Genomic DNA, 23775 nt, shown 5'->3' on the forward strand with positions numbered 1-23775 from the left:
AGAAAATAAAACTCTGCTCTGCTAACCTAAATGGGAGAGGAAGGCAAACTTAAACAGAAAGGAAGCTGCAAATGGTCAGTCCATTCTAAGCGATGGTTGCAATCAGTGCTCAATCAATCCAAGATTAATGAGGGAACAACTATATTTTAACCCTCTGAATGCTACATTAATCTTTGTATTTGTAGTCTGTAATCTGTTGCCTGATTCTGAGGGATTTGGGTAAAAGCTTTTTCACTTGGTGCTTGGAATCTGGAGCACAGAGCCTGGGAAGGTAGTGGGAGTCGGAAATCTTACAACCTTCAAAAATATCTGAATGAACACTTCAAATATCATATCATGCAGGGATATGGGAGACGTGCAGGAAACTGGGATTAGTGCACTTACAGTGGTTATGTCAGTGCAGGCAGTGGGCTGAAGCATCTTTCCTGTGTTGTATTAATCTATGAATCTATGTATCTGTGCCATTGTTGGTATTGGGTATGTGTGTGTATGCATATGAGGTTTATGAAAAAAACTGGTATTTAACTGCTGTCCTGGATATATGAGTCAAAAAGAGTGGTGCTGGAAAAGCACAGCAGGTCAGGCAGCTTCGGAGGAGCAGGAGAATCGACGTTTTGGGCATAAGCCCTTCATCAGTTCTCCTCCTCCTCGGATGCTGCCTGATCTGCTGTGCTTTTCCAGCAACACACTTTTTGACTGTGACTCTCCAGCATCTGCAGTCCTCACTTTCTCCTATCCTGGGTATATGGACCAAAGAATCTTTTCCAAAATCGCATAAGTGGTGCTTGAATTTCAATATATGAATCCTTTATCAATGTGCAATTTGATGTCAACATGGGATGAAGTGATTGTCATCACCCTCAAAGAGTTTACACAGGAACAGCTTTGAAGAACTCATTGCATTGCAGCACAATTATTGGGACAAACCAGCTCAAAGGTTAAAAATCATCCAACACCAGATTATAGTCCAACAGGTTTAATTGGAAGCACACTAGCTTTCGGAGTGCTGCTCCTTCATCAGGTGGTTTGTATACCCCAGTCCAACACCGGCATCTCCAAATCATCAGCTCAAACGGGGAAGTCTAAATTCAGAATGCTTCAGTTCATGCAGCTTATCAACTTTCCAGTCAGTTGGAAAGGTTTCTATGCCGTGTGTGTGATGGGCATTAAGAAGCAGAAATGTTTTCATTTATAAAATGTCATGATTTCAGGTCCTTTTATTGCCTGTATTAATAATTAGATACTTCATTTCAAAATATTTTGGAGTGCCGACTGGGACTGGATGCTTACTTTGTCCTTGGGATTTGATTAGATTACTTACAGTGTGGAAACAGGCCTTTGGCCCAACAAGTCCACACTGACCCTCCGAAACGCAACCCACTCAGACCCATTCCCCTAACGCTACGGGCAATTTAGCGTGGCCAATTCACCTGACCTGCACATCTTTGGACTGTGGGAGGAAACCAGAGCACCCGGAGCAAACCCACGCAGACACGGGCAGAACGTGCAAACTCCACACAGTCAGTCGCCTGAGGCAGGAATTGAACCTGGGTCTCTGCTAACCACTGTGCCGCTGTGCCATGGCATGCGAGCAGGGAGAAGGGTTACGGGGGGGTGGGGTTTGTCTGCAGTGTAGCAGCATGACACAGTGTTCTTGTGATTGTAACCAGCTAAGTGCATGTCACTTTCCTGATTTGAGTTTTGTTAATGGGGGAGAGTTTTTGATGGCTCAGGAGGTGAGCTCTAACCTTGCTAACCAGTCTCCCATGAGGAATCTTGTTGAGCGCCTTACTGAAGTCCAGATAGATCACATCCACCGCTCTTCCCTCAATGATCATCTTCATTACTTCTTTTAAGAAATTCAGTCAAGTTTGTGAGACATGATTTCCCACACACAAAGCCCTGCTGACTATCCCTAATGCAAGGGCGGTGGTAATTTGATGCTCTTCGGATGGTCATTTCAGACTCGATGGGCTGAATTACCTCTGTCTGCACTGTAGGAATTGTACAATGTTGATGCTAGAGTCCTTAGGGTGTTGCTTTTGAAGGTTAAGCCCTGATCTTCCTTTGTTGACAGAGGTCATTACAAGGCTGTTACAGGGTCTGATTGCTATCTGTTATTTATCGGCAGAGTCCTGTATAGACCAGCTTGCTGAGCAGAGGGATTGTGAATGGAGCTGAACTGCGGGGAGTGAATGGTGACCAAGCTCCAACTCTCAGAGATCGAAAGCCATTGGCCAATCAGCCGGTGATTGTTAGGTGGGGGACAATTCCCTGAAGATGAATGGGGTCTTGCTGCACAGTGTTGCCATCCCTAACTCTGCCTGGGCTCCCTGACATCTAACGTGATATCCCTGAACAGATTGGTTTTAAAGATAAAACAAATTACAGGGGGGTGTTACTTTTTTAAGGATGTCTCAGGCTGCAATGACTGACCTCACCTGACAAAAATGACCTTATTTGGACAGTATGGCCTTTTGATAGCCCCACAGCAATTCTTCCTGTCCCCAGTTAATTCACTGGTGTTATTCCTGCCTGCCACTCCCTCAAGGAGGGTGTACAGGAGGGGACCCTCCTCAAAACCTGCCACTGACCACTTTTATTGTTCATCAAGAAGAAAGGTATCAGCTTGGATGCATTCTAAATTTTAAATAATCATTAGTGGGCGGCACGGCGGCACAGTGGTTAGCACTGCTGCCTCACAGCGCCAGAGACCTGGGTTCAATTCCCGCCTCAGGCGACTGACTGTGTGGAGTTTGCACGTTCTCCCCGTGTCTGCGTGGGTTTCCTCCGGGTGCTCCGGTTTCCTCCCACAGTCCAAAGATGTGCAGGTCAGGTGAATTGGCCATGCTAAATTGCCCATAGTGTTGGGTAAATGTAGGGGGTATGGGTGGGTTGCGCTTCGGCGGGGCGGTGTGGACTTGTTGGGCCGAAGGGCCTGTTTCCACACTGTAAGTAATCTAATCTAATTATTGATTTAAAAAGCTTGTCAAATCATGCCCAATTCATACCATACAGCTACATCACCAATTAGACCAACAATGCTCACATATTGGAGTGTAAATTCAGACCCTGGGTGAGGTTCTGATTGTCTGCTTTAATGTGGAGTCAGTCTATGCCCTAACTCTGGGTTGGGAGTGTACCTTCCCTGTATTAGTGTGAAGTGAACACTCATTGAACACAACTATGGGAGTGATATTGTTGAAAAGTGTTTGTTCAAACATTGCCTGGAGGGTTGAATTACTTGTGTCTTTTACTACGCTACTGAAGTGGAAACAGAGTTATGGTAAAGTGCTGAGCCACAACACTTGCATTTTGAACATAAAAAAACAAAACAATCCAAATTAATGCTGTAAATCTGATTAGAAAGAGTATTTGTGGGAAATACTCACCAGGTCAGATAGAATTTGTACTTTGATCACAGTAAGATTTTTCAAGATTGTATATATCACCATCAAAGAAGATCTAAAGGCAGGGAAACTCAATCTGCCGTCCAGATTTATGAGATAACAAAATAATTACTGTAAAATAATACCTAAGAACTGTAGATGATAAAGATATGAAACAAAAGCAGAAAGTGCTATAGAAACCCAGTGAGTCTGCTCATGTCTGTAGACAGTGGAACAGAGTTAGCGTTTGAGTCCAGTAACCTTTCGTTAGCTCTGAATAGTTTCTTCCACACAGATGCTGCCATACCTGCTGAGTTTCTCCAGCACTTTCTGTTTTGTGAAAGCAATTACTGTGTTTACTTTGAGCCACCAGGTGTCACCATTGTGCTTGATGACAATTGAGAACTACTGAAATTAATTGTTTATTACAGTCATGGAGAGGTACAGCATGGAAATACACCCTCCAGTCCAACTGGCCCATGCTGACCAGTTTTCCTGACCTAATCTAGTCCCATTTACCAGCACTGGACCATATCCCTCCAAACCCTTCCTATTCATATACCCATCCAAATGCTTCTTAAATGTTGCAATTGTACCAGCCTCCACCACTTCCTCTGGCAGCTCATTCCATACACGTACCACCCTCTGTGTGAAAAAGTCACCTCTTAGATCCCTTTTAAACCCTTCCCATCTCACCCTAAACCTATGTCCTCTAGTTCTGGACTTTCCCACCCCAGGGAAAAGACTTTGTTTATTTACCCTATCCATGCCCCTCATAATTTTATAAACCACTACAAGGTCACCCCTCAGCCTCTGACACTACAGGGAAAATAAGTCCCAATATATTCAGCCTCTCTCTGTAGCTCAAATCCTCCAACCCTGGCAACATCCTTGTAAATCTTTTCTGAACCCTTTCAAGTTCCACAACATCTTTCTGATAGGAAGGAGACCAGAATTGCACGCAATATTCCAACAGTGGCCTAACCAATGTCCTGTACAGCCACAACATGACCTCCCAACACCTGTACTCAATAGTCTGACCAATAAAGGAAAGCATATCAAATGCCTTCTTCATCATGCTATCTTACCTGTGACTCCACTTTCAAGGAGCTATGCACTGCACTCCAAGGTCTCTTTGTTCAGCAACAATTCCTGATGAAGGGCTTTTGCCCGAAACGTCGATTTCGCTGCTCCTTGGATGCTGCCTGAACTGCTGTGCTCTTCCAGCATCACTAATCCAGAATCTGGTTTCCAGCATCTGCAGTCATTGTTTTTACCTTTTTAACACTCCCTAGGACCTTACCATTAAGTGTATAAGTCCTGTTAAGATTTGCTTTCCCAAAATGTAGTACCTCGCATTTATCTGAATTAAACTCTATCTGCCACTTCTCAGCCCATTGGCCCATCTGGTCAAGAACCTACTGTAATCTGAGGTAACCCTCTTCGCTGTCCACTACACCTCCAATTTTGATGTCATCTGCAAACTTACTAACTGTACCTCGTATGCTCACATCCAAATCATTTATGTAAATGACGAAAAGCAGTCGACCCAGCACCGATCCTTGTGGCACTCCACTGGTCACAGCCCTCCAATCTGAAAAACAACCCTCCACCACCACTCTCTGTCTTCTATCTTTGAGCCAGTTCTGTATCCAAATGGCTAGTTCTCCCTGTATTCCATGAGATCTAACCTTGCTAATCAGTCTCCCATGGGGAACCTTGTTGAACGCCTTACTGAAGTCCATATAGATCACATCTACTGCTCTGCCCTCATCAATCCACTTCATTACTTCTTTAAAAAAATTCAATCAAGTTAGTGGATCAGATTTCCCACGCACAAAGCCATGTTGATGATCCCTAATCAGTCCCTGCCTTCCCAAATACATGTACATCCTGTCCCTCAGGATTCCCTCCAACAACTTGCCCACCACTGAGGTCAGGCTCACTGGTCTATAGTTCCCTGGCTTGTCCTTACCACCTTTCTTAAATAATAGCACCATGTTTGCCAACCTCCAGTCTTCCAGCACCTCACCTGTGACTATCGATGATCCAAATGTCTCAGTAAAAGGCCCAGCAATCACTTCCCTCGCTTCCCACAGAGTTCTAGGGTACAGCTGATCAGGTCCCGGGGATTTATCCACCTTTATGCATTTTAAGACATCTGATATCTCCTCCTCTGTAATGTGGACATATTTTAAGATGCTGTTATTTATTTCCCTACATTCTATATCTTCCATGTCTTTCTCACAATAAACACTGATGCAAAATACTCGTTCAGTATCTTCCCCATCTCCTGCGGTTCCACACAAAGGCCGCCTTGCTGATCTTTGAGGGGCCCTATTCTCTCCGTAGTTACCCTTTTGTCTTTAATATGTTTGTAGAATCCATTTGGATTCTCCTTAACCCTATTTGCCAAAGCTATCTCATGTCCCCTTTTTGCTCTCCTGATTTCTCTTTTAAATGTACTCCTACTGCCTTTATACTCTGCTAAGGATTCACTCGATCTCTTCTGTCTATACCTGACATATGCTTCCTTCTTTTTCTTAACTAAAACCTCAATTTCTCTAGTCATCCAGCTTTCCCTACACTCAGCACCCTAACACTATTCTGATGTCTCATTGTCAACCGCAGAAATAGCTGTCTGTGCCTCTGATTTCGCATCCCCTATCACAATTGATTGTTGTAACCTGGCATACCCCTCATTCCATTACAGCTTGTCTTGATACCAGAAACCTGGTTGTTCATGCTACATTCCCCTGAGAGTCCATCACCCCCTACATTTCCAAAACAGCGTACCCTATTGTTTGAGATGGGGATAGCCCCAGGAGACTCCTGCACTACCTGCCTTTCTGTCTTAGCTTTCCTGGCGTTATCAACAAGTTCAGCACACGGCGTGACATCGAACAATTCTTCCGCCGCCTTCGCCTCCGCGCCTACTTCTTCAATCAGGATTCCCGCCCACCCTCTGACGACCCCTTCTCCCGCCTCCAACACACCCCATCCACCTGGACACCCCATGCTGGCCTCTTACCTGCCCTCGATCTCTTCATAGCCAACTGCCGCCACGATATTAACCGCTACCTGAACTCCCCCACCCCTCTCACCCACTCCAACCTCTCACCCTCGGAACGTGCAGCCCTCCATTCCCTCCGTTCCAACCCCAACCTCACTATCAAACCAGCTGACAAGGGAGGCGCGGTAGTAGTTTGGCGCACCGACCTCTACACCGCTGAGGCTAAACGCCAGCTCGCAGATACCTCCTCCTACTGCCCCCTTGACCATGACCCCACCCCCCACCACCAAACCATCATCTCCCAGACCGTCCATAACCTCATCACCTCAGGGGACCTCCCATCCACCGCCTCCAACCTCATAGTCCCACAACCCCGCACCGCCCGCTTCTACCTCCTGCCCAAAATCCACAAACCTGACTGCCCCGGCCGACCCATTGTCTCAGCCTGCTCCTGCCCAACCGAACTCATCTCTGCATACCTCGACATGGTCCTGTCCCCCTTAGTCCAAGAACTCCCCACCTACGTTCAGGACACCACCCACGCCCTCCACCTCCTCCATGATTTTCGCTTCCCCGGTCCCCAACGCCTTATCTTCACCATGGACATCCAGTCCCTATACACCTCCATCCCCCATCACGAAGGACTCAAAGCCCTCCGCTTCTTCCTTTCCCGCCGTATCGACAAGTACCCTTCCACTGACACCCTCCTTCGACTGACTGAACTGGTCCTCACCCTGAACAACTTCTCTTTCCAATCCTCCCACTTCCTCCAAACCAAAGGAGTAGCCATGGGCACCTGCATGGGCCCCAGCTATGCCTGCCTCTTCGTAGGATATGTGGAACAGTCCATCTTCCGCAGCTACACTGGCACCACCCCCCACCTTTTCCTCCGCTACATCGATGACTGTATCGGCGCCGCCTCGTGCTCCCACGAGGAGGTTGAACAGTTCATCCACTTCGCCAACACCTTCCACCCCGACCTCAAATTCACCTGGACCGTCTCAGACTCCTCCCTCCCTTTCCTAGACCTTTCCATTTCTATCTTGGGTGACCGAATCAACACGGACATTTACTATAAACCGACTGACTCCCACAGCTACCTGGACTACACCTCCTCCCACCCTGCCCCCTGTAAAAACGCCATCCCATATTCCCAATTCCTTCGTCTCCGTCGCATCTACACCCAGGAGGACCAGTTCCAAAACTGTACAACCCAGATGGCCTCCTTCTTCAAGGACCGCAATTTCCCCCCTGACGTGGTCGACGATGCCCTCCATCGCATCTCTTCCACTTCCCGCTCCTCCTCCCTTGAGCCCCGCCCCTCCAACCGCCACCAGGACAGAACCCCATTGGTCCTCACCTACCACCCCACCAACCTCCATGTACAACGTATCATCCCCCGTCATTTCCACCACCTCCAAACGGACCCCACCACCAGGGAAATATTTCCCTCCCCTCCCCTATCAGCATTCTCAAAAGACCACTCCCTCCGTGACTCTCTCGTCAGGTCCACACCCCCCCACCAACCCAACCTCCACTCCCGGCACCTTCCCCTGCAACCGCAAGAAATGCAAAACTTGCACCCACACCTCCCCCCTTACTTCCCTCCAAGGCCCCAAGGGACACTTCCATATCCGCCACAAATTCACCTGCACCTCCACACACATCATCTATTGCATCCGCTGCACCCGATGTGGCCTCCTCTATATTGGGGAGACAGGCCGGCTACTTGCGGAACGTTTCAGAGAACACCTCTGGGACACCATGACCAACCAACCCAACCACCCCGTAGCCCAACACTTTAACTCCCCCTCCCACTCCACCAAGGACATGCAGGTCCTTGGACTCCTCCATCACCAGACCATGGCAACACGACGGTTGGAGGAAGAGCGCCTCATCTTCTGCCTGGGAACCCTCCAACCACAAGGGATGAACTCGGATTTCTCCAGTTTCCTCATTTCCCCTCCCCCCACCTTGTCTCAGTCAAATCCCTTGAACTCAGCACCACCTTCTTAACCTGTAATTTTCTTCCTGACCTCTCCGCCTCCACCCCACTCCGGCCTATCACCCTCACGTTGACCTCCCTCCACCTATCACAATTCCAACGCCCTCCCCCAAGTCCCTCCTCCCTACCTTTTATCTTAGCCTGCTGGACACACTTTCCTCATTCCTGAAGAAGGGCTTATGCCCGAAACATCGATTCTCCTGTTCCTTGGATGCTGCCTGACCTGCTACGCTTTTCCAGCAACACATTTTCAGCGTTAACCCATTCTGCCTGACTGTACCTTCAGTTTGTCTCCCTCCCTGCAACTGCTATGCATCACACCCCCTAGCTTTTGTAAATTACTCATTGCTTCTAACTGCCGCTGTAAGCAATCCATGTGATCCAATAGAATTCGCAACCAAAGACACTTCCTGCAGACTTCCTGATCCTCAGTAACATGGAAACTCTCCCTAATCTCCCATATCCAATAGGGAGAGCACATCACTCTACTAAAGGCCATCTTAGCTCCTTCACTATCTACAGACCCAGAAAATAGTACTGTCTTACGTTGTATGAATTAGGATTTTGATGAATTTGTGTTAGCTCTTAATCCCTAGATGTAATGTGCAGGTGAGTGGAAAAGTTGAAACCATCGCTAACTAACCATCAACAATACATGTCATTTCCCAGAGACATGAACTGAATAATTGATTGGATACAGGTTGAATGTGAACAGTGTGTCTTCACCAGCTCTGACTGGGAACTACTTAATGGTTTTGTCTCTAGCAAGGTGGTGCAGCTCTTTGTACTGTTACTCTTTGTGCTGGCACACAAAGTATTTGGCACACAGTGTCTGTGACAGTTCACCCATTGCCATTCTGCTGCCTTCTTCCCAGAGCCCTGCACATTGTTCCCTCACAATCACCTCATTCCGTTTTCAATGTCTCCATCACACCTTGTGGCAAGTACTCCAGACCCAAGTCACTCACTGCATGAAACATTTATTCCTTTTCTCACTCCCACTTCTTTTCCTAATTGCTTTAAAGATGTGCCTTTTTGTTCTCAATCCTTTCATGAGTGGGAAGACTTTCTCATTGTTTTCTCTGTCCGCACCTCTCATGACTTTGAATACTTCAGTAAGACCTCCTCTTAGTTTCTCCAATCTGTCTTCAGAGCAGAAACTCCTCATCCCTGGAACCATTCTCTCCTGCATTCTTTCCAATGTCTTCACAATGATTTGGATGAGAGCATAAGAGGTACAGTTAGTAAGTTTGCAGATGACACCAAAATTGGAGGTGTAGTGGGACAGCGAAGAGGGTTACCTCAGATTACAACAGGATCTGGACCAAATGGGCCAACGGGCTGAGAAGTGACAGATGGAGTTTAATTCAGATAAATGCGAGGTGCTGCATTTTGGAAAAGTAAATCTTAGCCGGACTTATACACTTAATGGGAAGGTCCTTGGGAGTGTTGCTGAACAAAGAGACCTTGGAGTGCAGGTTCATAGCTGGAGTTGCAGATAGATAGGATAGTGAAGAAGGCATTTGATATGCTTTCCTTTATTGGTCAGAGTATTGAGTACAGGAGTTGGGAGGTCATGTTGCGGCTGTACAGGACATTGGTTAGGCCACTGTTGGAATATTGCATGCAATTCTGGTCTCCTTCCTATCGGAAAGATGTTGTGAAACTTGAAAAGGTTCAGAAAAGATTTACAAGGATGTTGCCAGAGTTGGAGGATCTGAGCTACAGGGAGAGGCTGAACAGGCTGGGACTGTTTTCCCTGGAGCATCGGAGGCTGAGGGGTGACCTTATAGAGGTTTACAAAATTATGAGGGGCATGGATAGGATAAATAGACAAAGTCTTTTCCCTGGGGTCGGGGAGTCCAGAATTAAAGGGCATAGGTTTAGGGTGAGAGGGGAAAGATATAAAAGAGACCTAAGGGGCAACTTTTTCACACAGAGGGTGGTACGTGTATGGAATGAGCTGCCAGAGGAAGTGGTGGAGGCTGGTACAATTACAACATTTAAGAGGCATTTGGATGGGTATATGAATAGGAAGGGTTTGGAGGGATATGGGCCGGGTGCTGGCAGGTGGGACTAAATTAGGTTGGGATATCTGGGCGGCGTGGACGGGTTGGACCGAAGGGTCTGTTTCCATGCTGTACATCTCTATGACCTCCTTGACATGTGGTGCCCAGTCCTCGGCTCAGGGCTCTAGTTCAGGCTGAGCTACTCTCTTATTTAAATTCAAACTAACATCCTGTTTACAAACCGAGCAGTGCTAATTAAAAGGAAAATGATCATAATTGAAATAACTCCTCAGCCTTTCCGAAATGATTAAGGAAAGTAACCACAGTCTGACGGATTATTATTTTTATTCTGAAACATATTGCAGTTTTCAGAAAGATGGCATCCATTTATTGTTGCTTGTAAACTACATCTGTGAATCAAACTTCGATTGCAATCCACTTTTTGTTAGTTCTTTCTGAAAGTTCATTGCAACTCTTTTTGCAGTCGAAGTGAAATTGGCCATTGCCCGTGCTATAAATAGGTTCATAGTAAATCAGTGACCCAGTTTACAGTGCCCCGACTTCCTTAACCAATTAAATCACTGCTTAAAACTGTAAAATGTTTCTCAGCTGACTAAGCATCGGTCATTTGGGTAAAACATTTCATTGATAGGTAGATAAATACAAGAATTGAAGGAGATGTTGTCAAGCGGAACGGAGGAAGAGACTGGAGAGTTTCCCTGGAGAAATGAACAAGGATGGTGTAGTGATTAGAACCAGGTGAATCTCATTGACTATGAGATCCCTAATTGGGGTTGTTAACCTGGGCCAATGAGGGAGCCCTGGCTGACAGGTATAAACTAAGGATTCAGGAAGTTGCCTGACTTCTGGGACTGACTCCGAGCTGGCTGGTCACAGCCAATGTACTGTGTATATTAGATAAAGGGTGACTTGGCGACGGGATACCGGCCTCTGTACAGTTACTTCTGATGGGTTAATTGGATTTATAATCATTTTTCAGTTTTGTGATAAACATTGTGCACTTAAGAATTGCTGTATCTTAAATTGAACATTTTACTGCCATTGAGCCATACTGCTTTGAGCATTCCCATTCTGAACATCAATTTTGACTGAGTGGCTGAAAAGACACTGAGGAGGTGAATTCCTCTTGGGAAGGACTTCACAGAATTATCCCGAAGTGGAAACGTATATAACAGCGCATGGTGGATTACATTGCTAAACCACTATTGTATTATTTCACCCAACATATTTATAAATGTTTGCAAATAAAACAATTTATAGAACAACCTAAACAAGACAGGTGGAGAGTATTTTGTTCGGATAAGTGATTGTTCGAATAAGTAATTGTTTGGATAACTGATCTGATCGTAAACAAAGGAAGCCATACTGATCTAATGCTGTGCTCAACCAGAGTGTTTGTTTAAATCTACAATTTTGATGAGTCTGCTATTTAAATGAGCTAATCTTTGCATTTTACAAATTACAGGTTAAACTGAGAATGACTAAACCCTTATCGTTGCATAAATATATCAGGGCGGCACGGTGGCACAGTGGTTAGCACTGCTGCCTCACAGCACCAGGGACCTGGGTTCAATTCCCGCTCAGGCGACTGACTGTGTGGAGTTTGCACGTTCTCCCCGTGTCTGTGCGGGTTTCCTCCGGGTGCTCCGGTTTCCTCCCACAGTCCAAAGATGTGCAGGTCAGGTGAATTGGCCATGCTAAATTGCCCGTAGTGTTAGGTGAAGGGGAATGCGTTTGAGTGGTTGCTCTTTGATTGGTCAATGTGGACTTGTTAGGGTCAAAAGGCCTGTTTCCACACTGTAAGTAATCTAATCAACAATTATATTAAAAAGAATATGAAATTCCAGCATTAAACAAGGTCCTGAACAGCTTCTATGATCACAAGAGCATTTGTCAGTTTCTAGGAACTCAGTGTCACGATAGAAAAACAGAAACACCACCTTGCACATGTATTTACTTTCTCTGCCATTTTGTTCATGAACGGCCCAGTGAAGTGACGGGAATAAAACCCTTACTTTTGCAGAGGGCTGTGTAACTAAGCCTTACCTAAAAAATCTCCAGCTGCTGATGCTTGAGCTGCTTGTGTTTCTTTGTTTATGCCAGCGCTTTCACATTTATTTCAGTACCGGTAACCCGAATACACTGACCTCTTTGATGTAACGTTTTTGCGGGACCTTGAGATCTTCTTCGCATAATCCGAAATTTGGATAGTTGAGGTTCAGATAACCAAGGTTGTTCTGTATGCAGGTTGAATATGTGATCTTAATTGAAGTAAATAGTAATTGAATGGACAGGTTAGGCTTTCTAACATCGAACACTATTGATTCGAATTTATTGCCTATATGATTGTGTTTTACATAATCATTCTTTTTGTTTCTAGATCTTTCTTCATGGGAACAATTTGAACAATCTGCATCAGCTGATCCACCCAGAATACCTTCCATCTGAGTTTGGGGGCACTCTGCCTCCCTATGACATGGGAACCTGGGCACGAATATTGCTTGGTCCAGAGTATAATGATGACACGGAATATCCCTACAGCTATTACAGTTCAATGCTGGATCACCATGACGGGGATTGTTCTCCCAAGCAGATGAAGAGGTTTGTGCCTTTTACTATTGCATAAATAAATTTCCATTGCAGCTTTCACAATCTGCCCTTCTGTACCTGTTGTCTTGTACTGCATTTTATAATAATGTCAAATTAAAATCACCCATTAGGTTAGTGGGCAGATGAACCATGCCTTGTGGCATTGAAAGCAGACAGGGCCAGTGTACAGTCACAGGCCTGACCTGAACTTGGCTCATCTACTGACCAGGCCTGAGCATCCACTGACCAGGCCTGAGGATCTACCGACCAGACCTGAGCATCCACTGACCAGGCCTGAGGATCTAGGTAAAAACAACAATTGCAGATGCTGGAAACCAGATTCTGGATTAGTGGTCCTGAAAAAGCTCAACAGTTCAGGCAGCATCCAAGGAGCAGCCTGACCTGAGCTCGGCTCATCTACTGACCAGGTCTGAGCATCCACTGACCAGTCCTGAGGATCTACTGACCAGGCCTGAGGATCCACTGACTAGGCCTGAGGATCTACTGACCAGAAAGATCAGCTGAGCGTTTTCCTGCTGGAGGGTTCATGACAGTAAGTGAGGGTGGGATGTGCCTGAAACCCTGGAGTTAAATAACCACTCAACATTTGCCTTAGGCTAAAACATGAAATGTGGTCACTTGGAAATGTACCAGAGGTTAGTCAGCTTCTCTGACCTCTGTGCCAGTGTTGTCTCACTACTGACAAGAGAAAGCATGAGACTGCAATCAATGAATAAGGATCTTATAGTGAGCCCTGGAATTCAGGATTTATTAAAATAAATCAATTTTATTGTATTCAACAGGACACATTTCCAAAGTGACTGTGAAATCATGATCTGAATCTGTGTTAGGAATATGAGCTGAAATTAATTTGAGAGGCTGGGTGTTTCATGCAGTCTTAGATCCTGAATCAGTTCTGTATAATGTACAATGGAACCTCACCTGTAACTATACGGCGCTCAGTGGGGACCTAGGTTTGATTCCCACCTCAGGTAACTGTGCGGAGTTTGCACATTCTCCCAGTGTCTGTGTGGGTTTTCTCCCACAATCCAAAGATATGCAGGCTAAGTGAATTGGCCATGCTAAATTGCCTGTAGTGTAAGGTGTATTAGTCAGGGGTAAATTTTGGGTAGGGGAATGGGTCTGGGTGGGTTACTCTTTGGAGGGCTCGTGTGCACTTGTTGGGCCGAAGGGCCTTTTTCCATACTGTAGGAAATCTAATCTAAACTCTCAGGGAGAAATTTAGACTTCACTGTCACACAAAGTCCAATTCCACCCTGGAGAAAGTGAGGACGGCAGATGCTGGAGATGAGAATTGAGAGTGTGGTGCTGGAAGAGCACAGCAGGTCAGGCAGCATCAGGAGCAGGAGAATCGACGTTTCAAGCATAAGCCCTTCTTCAGGAATGCTGATGGACACTTTCGATTCAGATTCCACCTTCTCTGTTTTTGTGGAACAATTCCTTACCTCTGTTGGGAGTCTTGCTACTCTATTGACTGAGATCAGAAAATGAGCCTGGAAAATGTTGACAGGGTTAGGGTGTGCCTGAAATGTGATGAACTAACATGTGGGGTGGTGATGCACTGTGTCACTGCACTGGTCTTTATGATTGCAGTAAGGTAGATCCATTTCACTTTCCTATCACCAATTACATCAATATACTCAATTTAGTCCATATTTTGTGACTGGATGATAAAGACTCTTTAAATGATCATTTTTCACCACTGTACTCTATATCTTTCAGCCTATTGATCACTGCATACAAGATGTCAAAAATGATTTTTTTTTAAGTTACCTAGTCAGCTCACTCATGGTGTTCATCACTAGGGGTATCTCTGGTGGAATTACTACTTTTAATGGAATAACATTGGAAATGCACATAATATTTTCATGGGATTCTGCTATCTGATAAAACACTTTCCTCAAGTTGTAGACAGGATACCCAACAAGGGTATAAGGAACAAGGAACAAGGAAATAACATTTGCCACCCTCCAATCATCTGGCACTACTCCAGTGGACAGTGAAGACACAAAGAGCATCACCAAAGGTGCAGCAATCTCTTCCCTCGCTTCCTGTAAATAGCCTTGGGTATATCCCATCTGGCCCAGGGGGTTTATCTATCCTTACGTTTTTCAAAATTTTCAACACATCCACCTTCTTAACATCAACCTGTTCCAGTATATCAGTCTGTTTCATGCTGTCCTCAGATATATTAAGGTCCCTCTCACTAGTGAATATTGAAGCATTCATTAAGGACCACCCCTACTTCCTCCAACTCTAGGCACCAATTCCCTCCACTATCCCTGATCAGCCTTACCCTCACTCTGGCCATCCTCTTGTTCCTTGCATAAGTGTAGAATGCCTTAGGGTTTTCCTTAATCCTACCCACTAAAGCTTTTTCACACACCCTTCTCATTCTCCTGAGTCCATTCTTCAGTTCCTTCCTGGTTACCTGTAACCCTTTAAATCCCTACCTGATCCTTGCCTCCTCAATCTTAAGTAAGCTTCCTTCTTCCTCTTGACTAGATGCTCCACATCTCTTGTTATCCAAGGTTCCTTTAATCCACCATCCCTTCCTTGTCTCAGTGGGACAAACCTATCCAGCACTCACAGCCAGTGCTCCCTAAACAACCTCCACATTTCTGTTGTGCATTTCCCTGAGAACATCTGTTCCCAATTTATGATCCACAGTTCCTGCCTAATAGCCTTGTGATTCCCCCTCCCCCAATTAAATACTTTCCCATGCCGTCTGCTCCTGTCCATCTCCATGACTATAGTAAAGGTCAGGGAGCTGTGTTCACTATCACCGAAATGGCCTCCCACCGAGAGATCTGACACCTGGCATGGTTCGTTGCCAAGATCTAAATCCAATATCCTCCTCTCGAGTCGGCCTATCTACATATTGTGTCAGGAACCCTACCTGGACTCGCCTGACAAAACTGCTCCATCCAAACTATTTAGATTAGATTACTTACAGTGTGGAAACAGGCCCTTTGGCCCAACAAGTCCACACTGACCCGCTGAAGTGCAACCCACCCAGACTTATTCCCTACACCTAACACTACGGGCAATTTAGCACGGCTAATTTACCTAACCTGCACATTTTTTGGATTGTGGGAGGAAACCGGAGCAAACCCACACAGACACGGGGAGAATGTGCAAACTCCACACAGAGATTTGCCTGAGGCGGGAATTGAACCCAGGTCTCTGGCGCTGTGAGGCAGCAGTGCTAACCACTGTGCCACCATGCCCCACATGTTGAACTAAGTAGGTTCCAATCAATATTAGGGAAGTTAAAGTCACCCAGGACAATGACCCTATTACTTTCCAAAATCTGCCTCCCAATCTGCTCCTCTGTGTGTCTGTTTCTATTGGGGGATCTGTTGAAAACTTACAGTAAAGTGACTGCTCCTTTCCTGTTTCTGACTTCCACCCATAGTGACTCTTCCCATGCAAGTGAAATAGAATCAATTCACTTTTTTTTAGATTACAGACCATTGGCTTTGATGACCACAGTGAGTGAGATTATAGAAGACCACAGTGAGTGAGATTATAGAAGACCACAGTGAGTGAGATTATAGAAGACCACAGTGAGTGAGATTATAGAAGAGTGAGAGTATGGAGCAGAGGGTTGAAGTAAAATTCTGAAGAACAGCAAGTGCGGATTCATGATGGAGAGTTTGTGTCAATTGAAGTTAGTTATTTTCTTTGAAAGTATGACAAAAGAGCTTGTCAAGTCAATGAGTATGTTGAATTTGGGTTTCACTCTGGTCTTTGATCCAGTTCCTCCTGGGAATGATCTATAACTACTATGTGATTGAATGGCTGATAGATGTAATTATATAGAGGTCATGAACAACCTGGGAACATGTTATGTCTGGATTCCCGCTGAGGTCTGTTTGTTCAGTGAGCTTCAGAATAATGTGGGGCAAGGAGTCACAATCTCATCGGCTAACTTTACAGGTGATCGAGTTGCTGAAGGTAGTAGTCTCCAAACCTCAAAGTGGATAAGAGCTACAAGAGGATTTGGATATCCCTGGAAATTGGTTACATGGGTATTTAGGTGGCAAATTCAATGTAAATAAAAATCAGAGTCCTTTAGATGGGCATGAAAAACAACCTCTCAGAAGGGATGTAAATGTCTAAAATATACAGGGGGAATGATTGAGATTTGGAGGTCATGATTAACGATAAATTGGAGGCACCAGAACAAAACTAGGAGGAATGGAATAAATAAATCAGCCATTGCTACCTGTTAACGGTTAAATGGTGAACTAATTGGTCACTTTCCACATAATTGATACAAGGACATGTGGAATACTGTGCACAGCTGTGGCTACTGAAATACACAAAAGATGATTGGAAAGATTAAAAGGTGATAGATAAGAACAATTTGGAGATGTCGGTGTTGGACCAGGGTGTACAAAGTTAAAAATCCCACAACACCAGGTTATAGCCCAACAGGTTTAATTGGAAGCACTAGCTTTCAGAGCACTGCCCCTTCATCAGGTGGTTGTGACTTTTACTCAATTTATATCCTTTATGATGTCGTAAACCTCTATCAGATCACCCAAGCTCAGTTTTCTGAGCTCAGTTGCATCCTGCAATCAGTTTTAGTGGGTTTTTCATCTTCACTCTCAGACATGCTGAACTGTTAATTCTACACAAGGTTTTTTTGAGACTTTCACAGCTCACAGGCCAGCCCTGAGCCTGGACTCCAACAGAGGGCATCTGCTCATGAATGTTTACAGTCTTCTACATATAAAACATGCCGTTAACTTGCCTTGATAGTAATACAGCTAAAAAAAAAGTCTAACGTGTACTGTCCTCTCTGTTTCTATCTCACACCTTCATTGATTTACTCAATTGCCTGTAACCTTGGTCTTCTTGCGGTGACTCCTGAACTGACTTGACTCACTGACAAAAACCTTGCAATAGTCCCTCCCCTATTGAGCAGAATTGTATGTCATTTCCTAGCAACACTTCAAACTGCATGGTCCATAAATGCTATCACTCATAGATTGCTGTCTTACTCAGTACAAAGAATGGATGCACATAGAGAATGTCATCATGTACAGCATTGTGACAATGCGTTAATTATCTAACACAAAGATAGGCCATCTGGCTCAAATGATCTATGCAGTTCTTTATAAACCACACCCCTCATTCCTTCCATCTACTCCATCTCAGTCCCTCAATATCTCTTTCCTATCTACAATGTAGTTTCCTTTTGAAAGCACTTTCTAAGCCACTAACAATAACCATTTCCCGTGTTAATAAGATCCATATTCTAAGTATGCTTCAAGTGAAGATGTTGCTCCTCACTTTCCAATCTTGTGTTTATTAATGACTCATAATTCTGAATCCTCATCTTCAATTCTCCCACAAGGAAAGTCTCCTCTCCATGCTGACCCTGTCAAACTCTTTCAGAACTTGGAGGAACACCAATAAATGTCACCAGTAAATGTTTTCTTTCTAAAGAAAAAGAAATTCTGAACTTGTCAGTTCTTCTTGTTAGCTGTAACATTTCAGCTCTGTTACTATCCTTGTAAATCTTTCTTTGCATTTTCTTCAGTGGTTTCTGTCCTCTTTATGGAAACCAGACAGTGCACAGTACCCCCCAAGTACCATCTGACCAGAGTTCTATTCAAGTTGAACAGAATTTACTACTTTTCAATTCTCTAACCTTAACAATAAATCATTGCTTTGTTAACATTTCAGCTGCTTTGTGATCTGTGATTGGCTTTGTTCCCCTGTATTGTTCGACTCCTTTGCTTTCTACACATTCTGTTCCTTATTTTCAAAGGTTTAGGTGATGTTATTATTTTTGTGACTGAAGTGCATCACCTCAGTTAACTCATCTGTCACTTTGTTACCTCTTGGCAAGTTTTCTAATTCCTTCTTGTAATATACTGTTTATTTTTCCTAAACCCCCAGTTTGGTATCATCTGTAGATTTTGATATTCAGTTAGTTATTTCTTAATTCAAATCACTGATTTAATTACAAGCAGCAGTGATCTCCTCTGGAGAAGTATTACTACCTAACTCCAATCTGAATAACTACTTTATAAACCTTCACTCTATTTCCTAATTTTTATCTAATGTGCTATCCATTCAGCGATATGCCCCTGACTCGACATGTCCTGACCTTTATCATAAATATACCTTGTGCTAACTGAACAAACACCTTTTAAAAATGACTTCTTACTGCAGTACTACTGACTCCTTTTTATAAACAAGTTCTTTGAAGAATTTAACTTTCTCTAGATCCTTCCTTAAGTCAAGGGTCCAGTACCTCGTGTGAAGTGCTAGATGCAGGTACAGTCACAACATTGAAAAGACATTTGGACAGGCACATGAACAGGAAAGGTTTAGAGGGATTTGGGCCAAGTGCAGGCAAATGGGATTCATTTAGTTTAGTTTGGGAAGCCTGGTCACATGACTGAGTTGAATAGAAGAGTCGATTTTAGTGCTGTATGACTCTCTGACTCGATGTGATGCGACTGATGTGCCGACTGGGAGAAAGTGAGGACTGCAGGTGTTGGAGATCAGAGTCAAAAGGTTTGGTGCTGGAAAAGCGCAGCAGTCAGGCAGCATCCGAGGAGCAGGAGAGTCAATGTTTCGAGCATAAACTCTTCATCCCAGATCCAACCCTCCAACTCAGCACCACCCTCTTGAACTGTCCTACCTGTCCATCTTCCTTCACATCTATCCACTCCACCCTCCCCTTTGATCTATCACCATCATTCCCTCACCTTCATCTACCTATCGCTTCTCAGTTACCTTCCCCCGCCCCCAGCTCCATCCACTTCCCATTTCTCTCTCAGCCCCCAAACCCACGAGCCTCATTCCTGATGAAGGGCTGATGGCCAAAACATCGATTCTCCTGCTTCTTGGATTCTGCCTGAGTGGCTGTGTTTTTCCAACACCATAGCTTTTGACTCGGATATGCTGATTGATGTGAATGATGGTCATACCCCTTAATGCCACAGTCCAGCACAAGACCCGAAATGTATGTTCCGATCCTGAAGGGGAGGGGGACCTGCTAAATTTACATTATGATGTGATTGGGGACCAGAAACTTTGTTACATTAAAATTTCACAGTTTTAATTCAAGTGACGTAACAACAGAGTAAACTGTGTGTGTGAGTATGAGTGTGTGTGTCTGTGTGAGTATGTGTGAGTATGAGTGAGTGTGTGTGAGCGTGTGTGTGTGAGTGTGTATATATGTGTGTGAGTGTGTGAGTATGATTGCGTGTGTGTGTGCGAGTGTGAGTGCATGAGTATGACTGTGTGAGTATGAGTCTGTGTGTGTGTGAGTAAGTGTGTGAGTGTGAGTGAGTGTGTGTATGTGTGAGTGTGTGTGTGAGTGAGTTTGAGTCAGTGAGTGTGTGAGTGTGAGAGTGTGTGAGTGAGTTTGAGTCAGTGAGTGTGTGAGTGTGTGTGTGAGTGTGTGAGTGTGTGTGAGTGTGAGCATGTGTGTGAGTGTGTGTGAGTGAGAGTGTGTGTGTGTGAGTGTGAGTGAATGTGTGTGTGTGTGTGAGTGTGTGTGAGTATGACTACGTGAGTGTGTGTGAGTGTGTGAGTGTGAGTGATTGTGTGAGTGTGTGTGAGTGTGTGAGTATGACTGCTGTGTGTGTGTAAATGTGTATGTGAGTGATTGTGTGTGAGTGTGTGTGTGAGAGAGTGTGTGTGAGTGTGTGTGTGTGAATGTGTGTGAGTAAGTGTGTGTGAGAGAATGTGTGTGAGTATGAGTGCGTTTGTGTGTGTGTATGTACATGAGTGTGTGTGTGTAAGAGTATGTGTGTGTGTGAGTGTGAGTATGACTGTGTGTGTGTGTGAATGTGTGTGTGTGTGTGAGTGCGTGTGTGCGTGCGAGTGTGTGAGTGTGAGTGTGAGTGAGAGTGTGGGTGTGTGTGTGAGTGTGAATGAGTGTGAGTGAGCGTGTGTGTGTGTATGACTGCATGTGTGAGTGTGTGTGTGTGAGTGTGAGTATGAGTGTGTGTGTGTGTTTATGTGAGTGTGTGTGTGTTTGAGTGTGAGTGTGTGTGAGTATGAGTGCGTGTGAGTGTGTGAGTGTGTGAGTATGAGTGTGTGTGTGAGTATGAGTGCGTGTGTGAGTGTGTGTGAGTGAGTGTGTGTGTATGAGTGCGTGTGTGAGTGTGTGAGTGTGTGAGTATGAGTGTGTGTGTGTGTGTGAGTATGAGTGCGTGTGTGAGTGTGTGTGTGAGTGTGTGTGTATGAGTGCGTGTGTGTGTGTGTGAGTGAGTGTGTGTGTGAGTATGAGTGTGTGTGTGTGAGTGTGAGAGTATGAGTGCGTGTGTGTGTGAGTGTGAGTGTGTGTGTGAGTGAGTGTGTGTGTGAGTATGAGTGCTTGTGTGTGAGTGTGTGTGTGTGAGTGTGAGTGTGTGTGTGAGTGTGAGTGTGTGAGTGTGAATGTGTGTGTGTGAGTATGAGTCCGTGTGAGTGTGAGTGTGTGTGTGTGTGAGTGTGAGAGCGTGCTGATCAGCTGATACTTGTGCACAGTCCCTACCTGCTCAGCCCATGTGGGTGCTGACCCTCACTCTGGTCGGTCCAGGCCAGACGTTGGTCACTGGTTGAATCCGAGCTCTCTGCTGCTGCTCTGAGCAGAACTGCTCTCCTCACGGCTGCCTTTTCCCTCGGGCATGGAGCTAGTGAACGTCAGCAATATGGAGTCACCTTCTCTGACTTTCAGTCGCTCTCTGACAGATCGACTTACTGTTGAACTGCTGTTCAGTGAGCCGTGAACTGTTTTGAGTGACTTCATATTTCTCAAAGAAAAACCCCAAGCTTTATTCCTGGGCAGGATCAAATGTTATATGCAGTGGAACACCCGATATCCAAAATATTAACAAAGTGTTGTGATATTTTGTGACGTTAGAACAAGTTGTAATAAATGCAGGTGAACATAAACAGAAAAACTAACAACAAGGTGCTGTGCAATAGTCACAGAATTCCTGCCGATGGGATTTGCCGAGAGACTCATGTTTTGCTGCTGATTCCACATCTCACTGACCAGCGAAAGTGAAGCTGTGATTACATTCTCAAACTCAGTGTCCCAATGTTGGTTACATTTTAGTATTAGCTCAGTACCCATCTTTAATCTTCAGGTTTCGGTTTTTGTTAACACATTTTAGCCTGATCTGAACCCGATCTGAATTAGAGGCGCTGAATTGTGAAATGGTTTCATATTGTTTTCTCTGATGTGAGATGGAGATTTTTACCTGCAGATTGCAAAGCAAACACAAGGGCAATTTGAAGACGTTTATTTCCAGTACAGAGTCAGCTTACATTGATGCACAATCTTTAAGGTTAATTCAGATGTTTTCTACACTATAGAATGGGATACAAGACTGAAACATCATAATTTGATGTCTCAAAACGTGGTCTTGCTTAGCCACTTTAAAAATGGATGTGCTACATCACACATTTGAAACATGTAGCTTTTTAACCATCATGGGCTGGACTGAGGAGTGTGTTTCCATGCTGTACTTCTGTAAGACTCTATGTATGCTGCTGGACTGTGTACTGATCTTCAAAGTAAATCATCCTTTAGTTTTTCCTTATCATAGATATCCATACAGTGGGGAACCAGGCCATTTGGCCCACTCAGTCTATACTGACCCTTTGAAAAGCATCCCACCCAGACACACTCCCTACCTCTGCATTTCCCATGGCTAACCCACCTCGCCTGTGTACAAGGGGTATTTTAGCATGGCCAACCCACCCTAACCTGCGCATCATTTGGACCACAGGAGGAAACCCACACAATCACTCCAGGCTGGAAATGAACCCAGGACCCTTGTGTTGTGAGGCAGCCATGTTAATCATTGAGCCACCATCGTACCCTGTAGCTGTAACTTCCAGATAGTTAACAGTTTCAAAACCATGTAAGTGATGTTCAAAATAAATCATGCTTCAATCATCTTTGCAATCTGCATGGTCTGGGAGTTTCTCATGAGGATGTCCAGGCCAGTGGCCCAGTTCTTGGATGAGGTGTTATATAGAGAAGGATGCTGCACCATCGGTGCCAGACACCTTCTGGGTTATCTGACCTCAGTCAGGACAGCAATATAAATGTTACATGTGACCTCGGCTCCTCTCAGCACAGAGAAGGAAAATGAGGCAAGCACTGTTTCCGACTGAGGGGCAGTGACTTCCCCTGGATATTGGTGCAGAGCTGTGTCATGTGTCTGGAGGTAGATTGATGGTGTCTCCCTGGGATTAACCCACTTGCTGAACCTGCTGTATAATCCCATACCTCCAGCAGGACCATTGAGTGAAGTGCTAGAGAAACCGAGGTATTGACTTTGTAGGGAATTGTGTCATATTAAAGATGGGGAGGAAGAGTGGGAATCAACATTTAAAGCACTGAAAATTCTTTACTACATGAACCCAAAATTTAATGGTAAATTTCCTCCAAAAATATTATTTTAAACTGAGTAGAATGTAGACACTAATTGGAAGTGATCTCTGATGTGACTTAAGAGACTGGTGTTGATCTCTCTCATTTCTGCCCAGTCTGACTGCAGCTGAAATTCCTTCTAATCGCCACAATAATCCCTTGGTTACCATCAGTAATTATTTCCATTTCCAAGTGATTATTCATGGTTCAGTTAAAGGGCACTGCATATATCATTGCTTGATTGGCAGATAAAGTAACAAAGGAGAAAGATTTAATGTGCTATATTCCAAATGGCTAATACAGAGGCTTCACATTACAATGGG

The 23775-nt window shown here is 44.7% G+C and overlaps 1 protein-coding gene across 2 annotated transcripts in view; it reads left to right on the forward strand.

Moving 5' to 3' along the window:
- Nucleotides 1–23775, forward strand: part of LOC122549458 (clavesin-1-like) — a 145244-nt gene that overhangs the window by 95556 nt on the left and 25913 nt on the right. For both annotated transcript variants that reach the window (XM_087985912.1, XM_087985913.1), the window contains exon 5: nt 12818–13038. In XM_087985912.1, the coding sequence (XP_087842038.1) occupies nt 12818–13038 (221 nt within the window). The remainder of the gene's footprint in view (nt 1–12817; nt 13039–23775) is intronic.

Source organism: Chiloscyllium plagiosum, unplaced genomic scaffold, assembly GCF_037043375.1.
Source record: "Chiloscyllium plagiosum isolate Xiang-an unplaced genomic scaffold, Cpla_swu_hap1 HiC_scaffold_4, whole genome shotgun sequence".
Lineage (NCBI taxonomy): Eukaryota > Metazoa > Chordata > Chondrichthyes > Orectolobiformes > Hemiscylliidae > Chiloscyllium > Chiloscyllium plagiosum.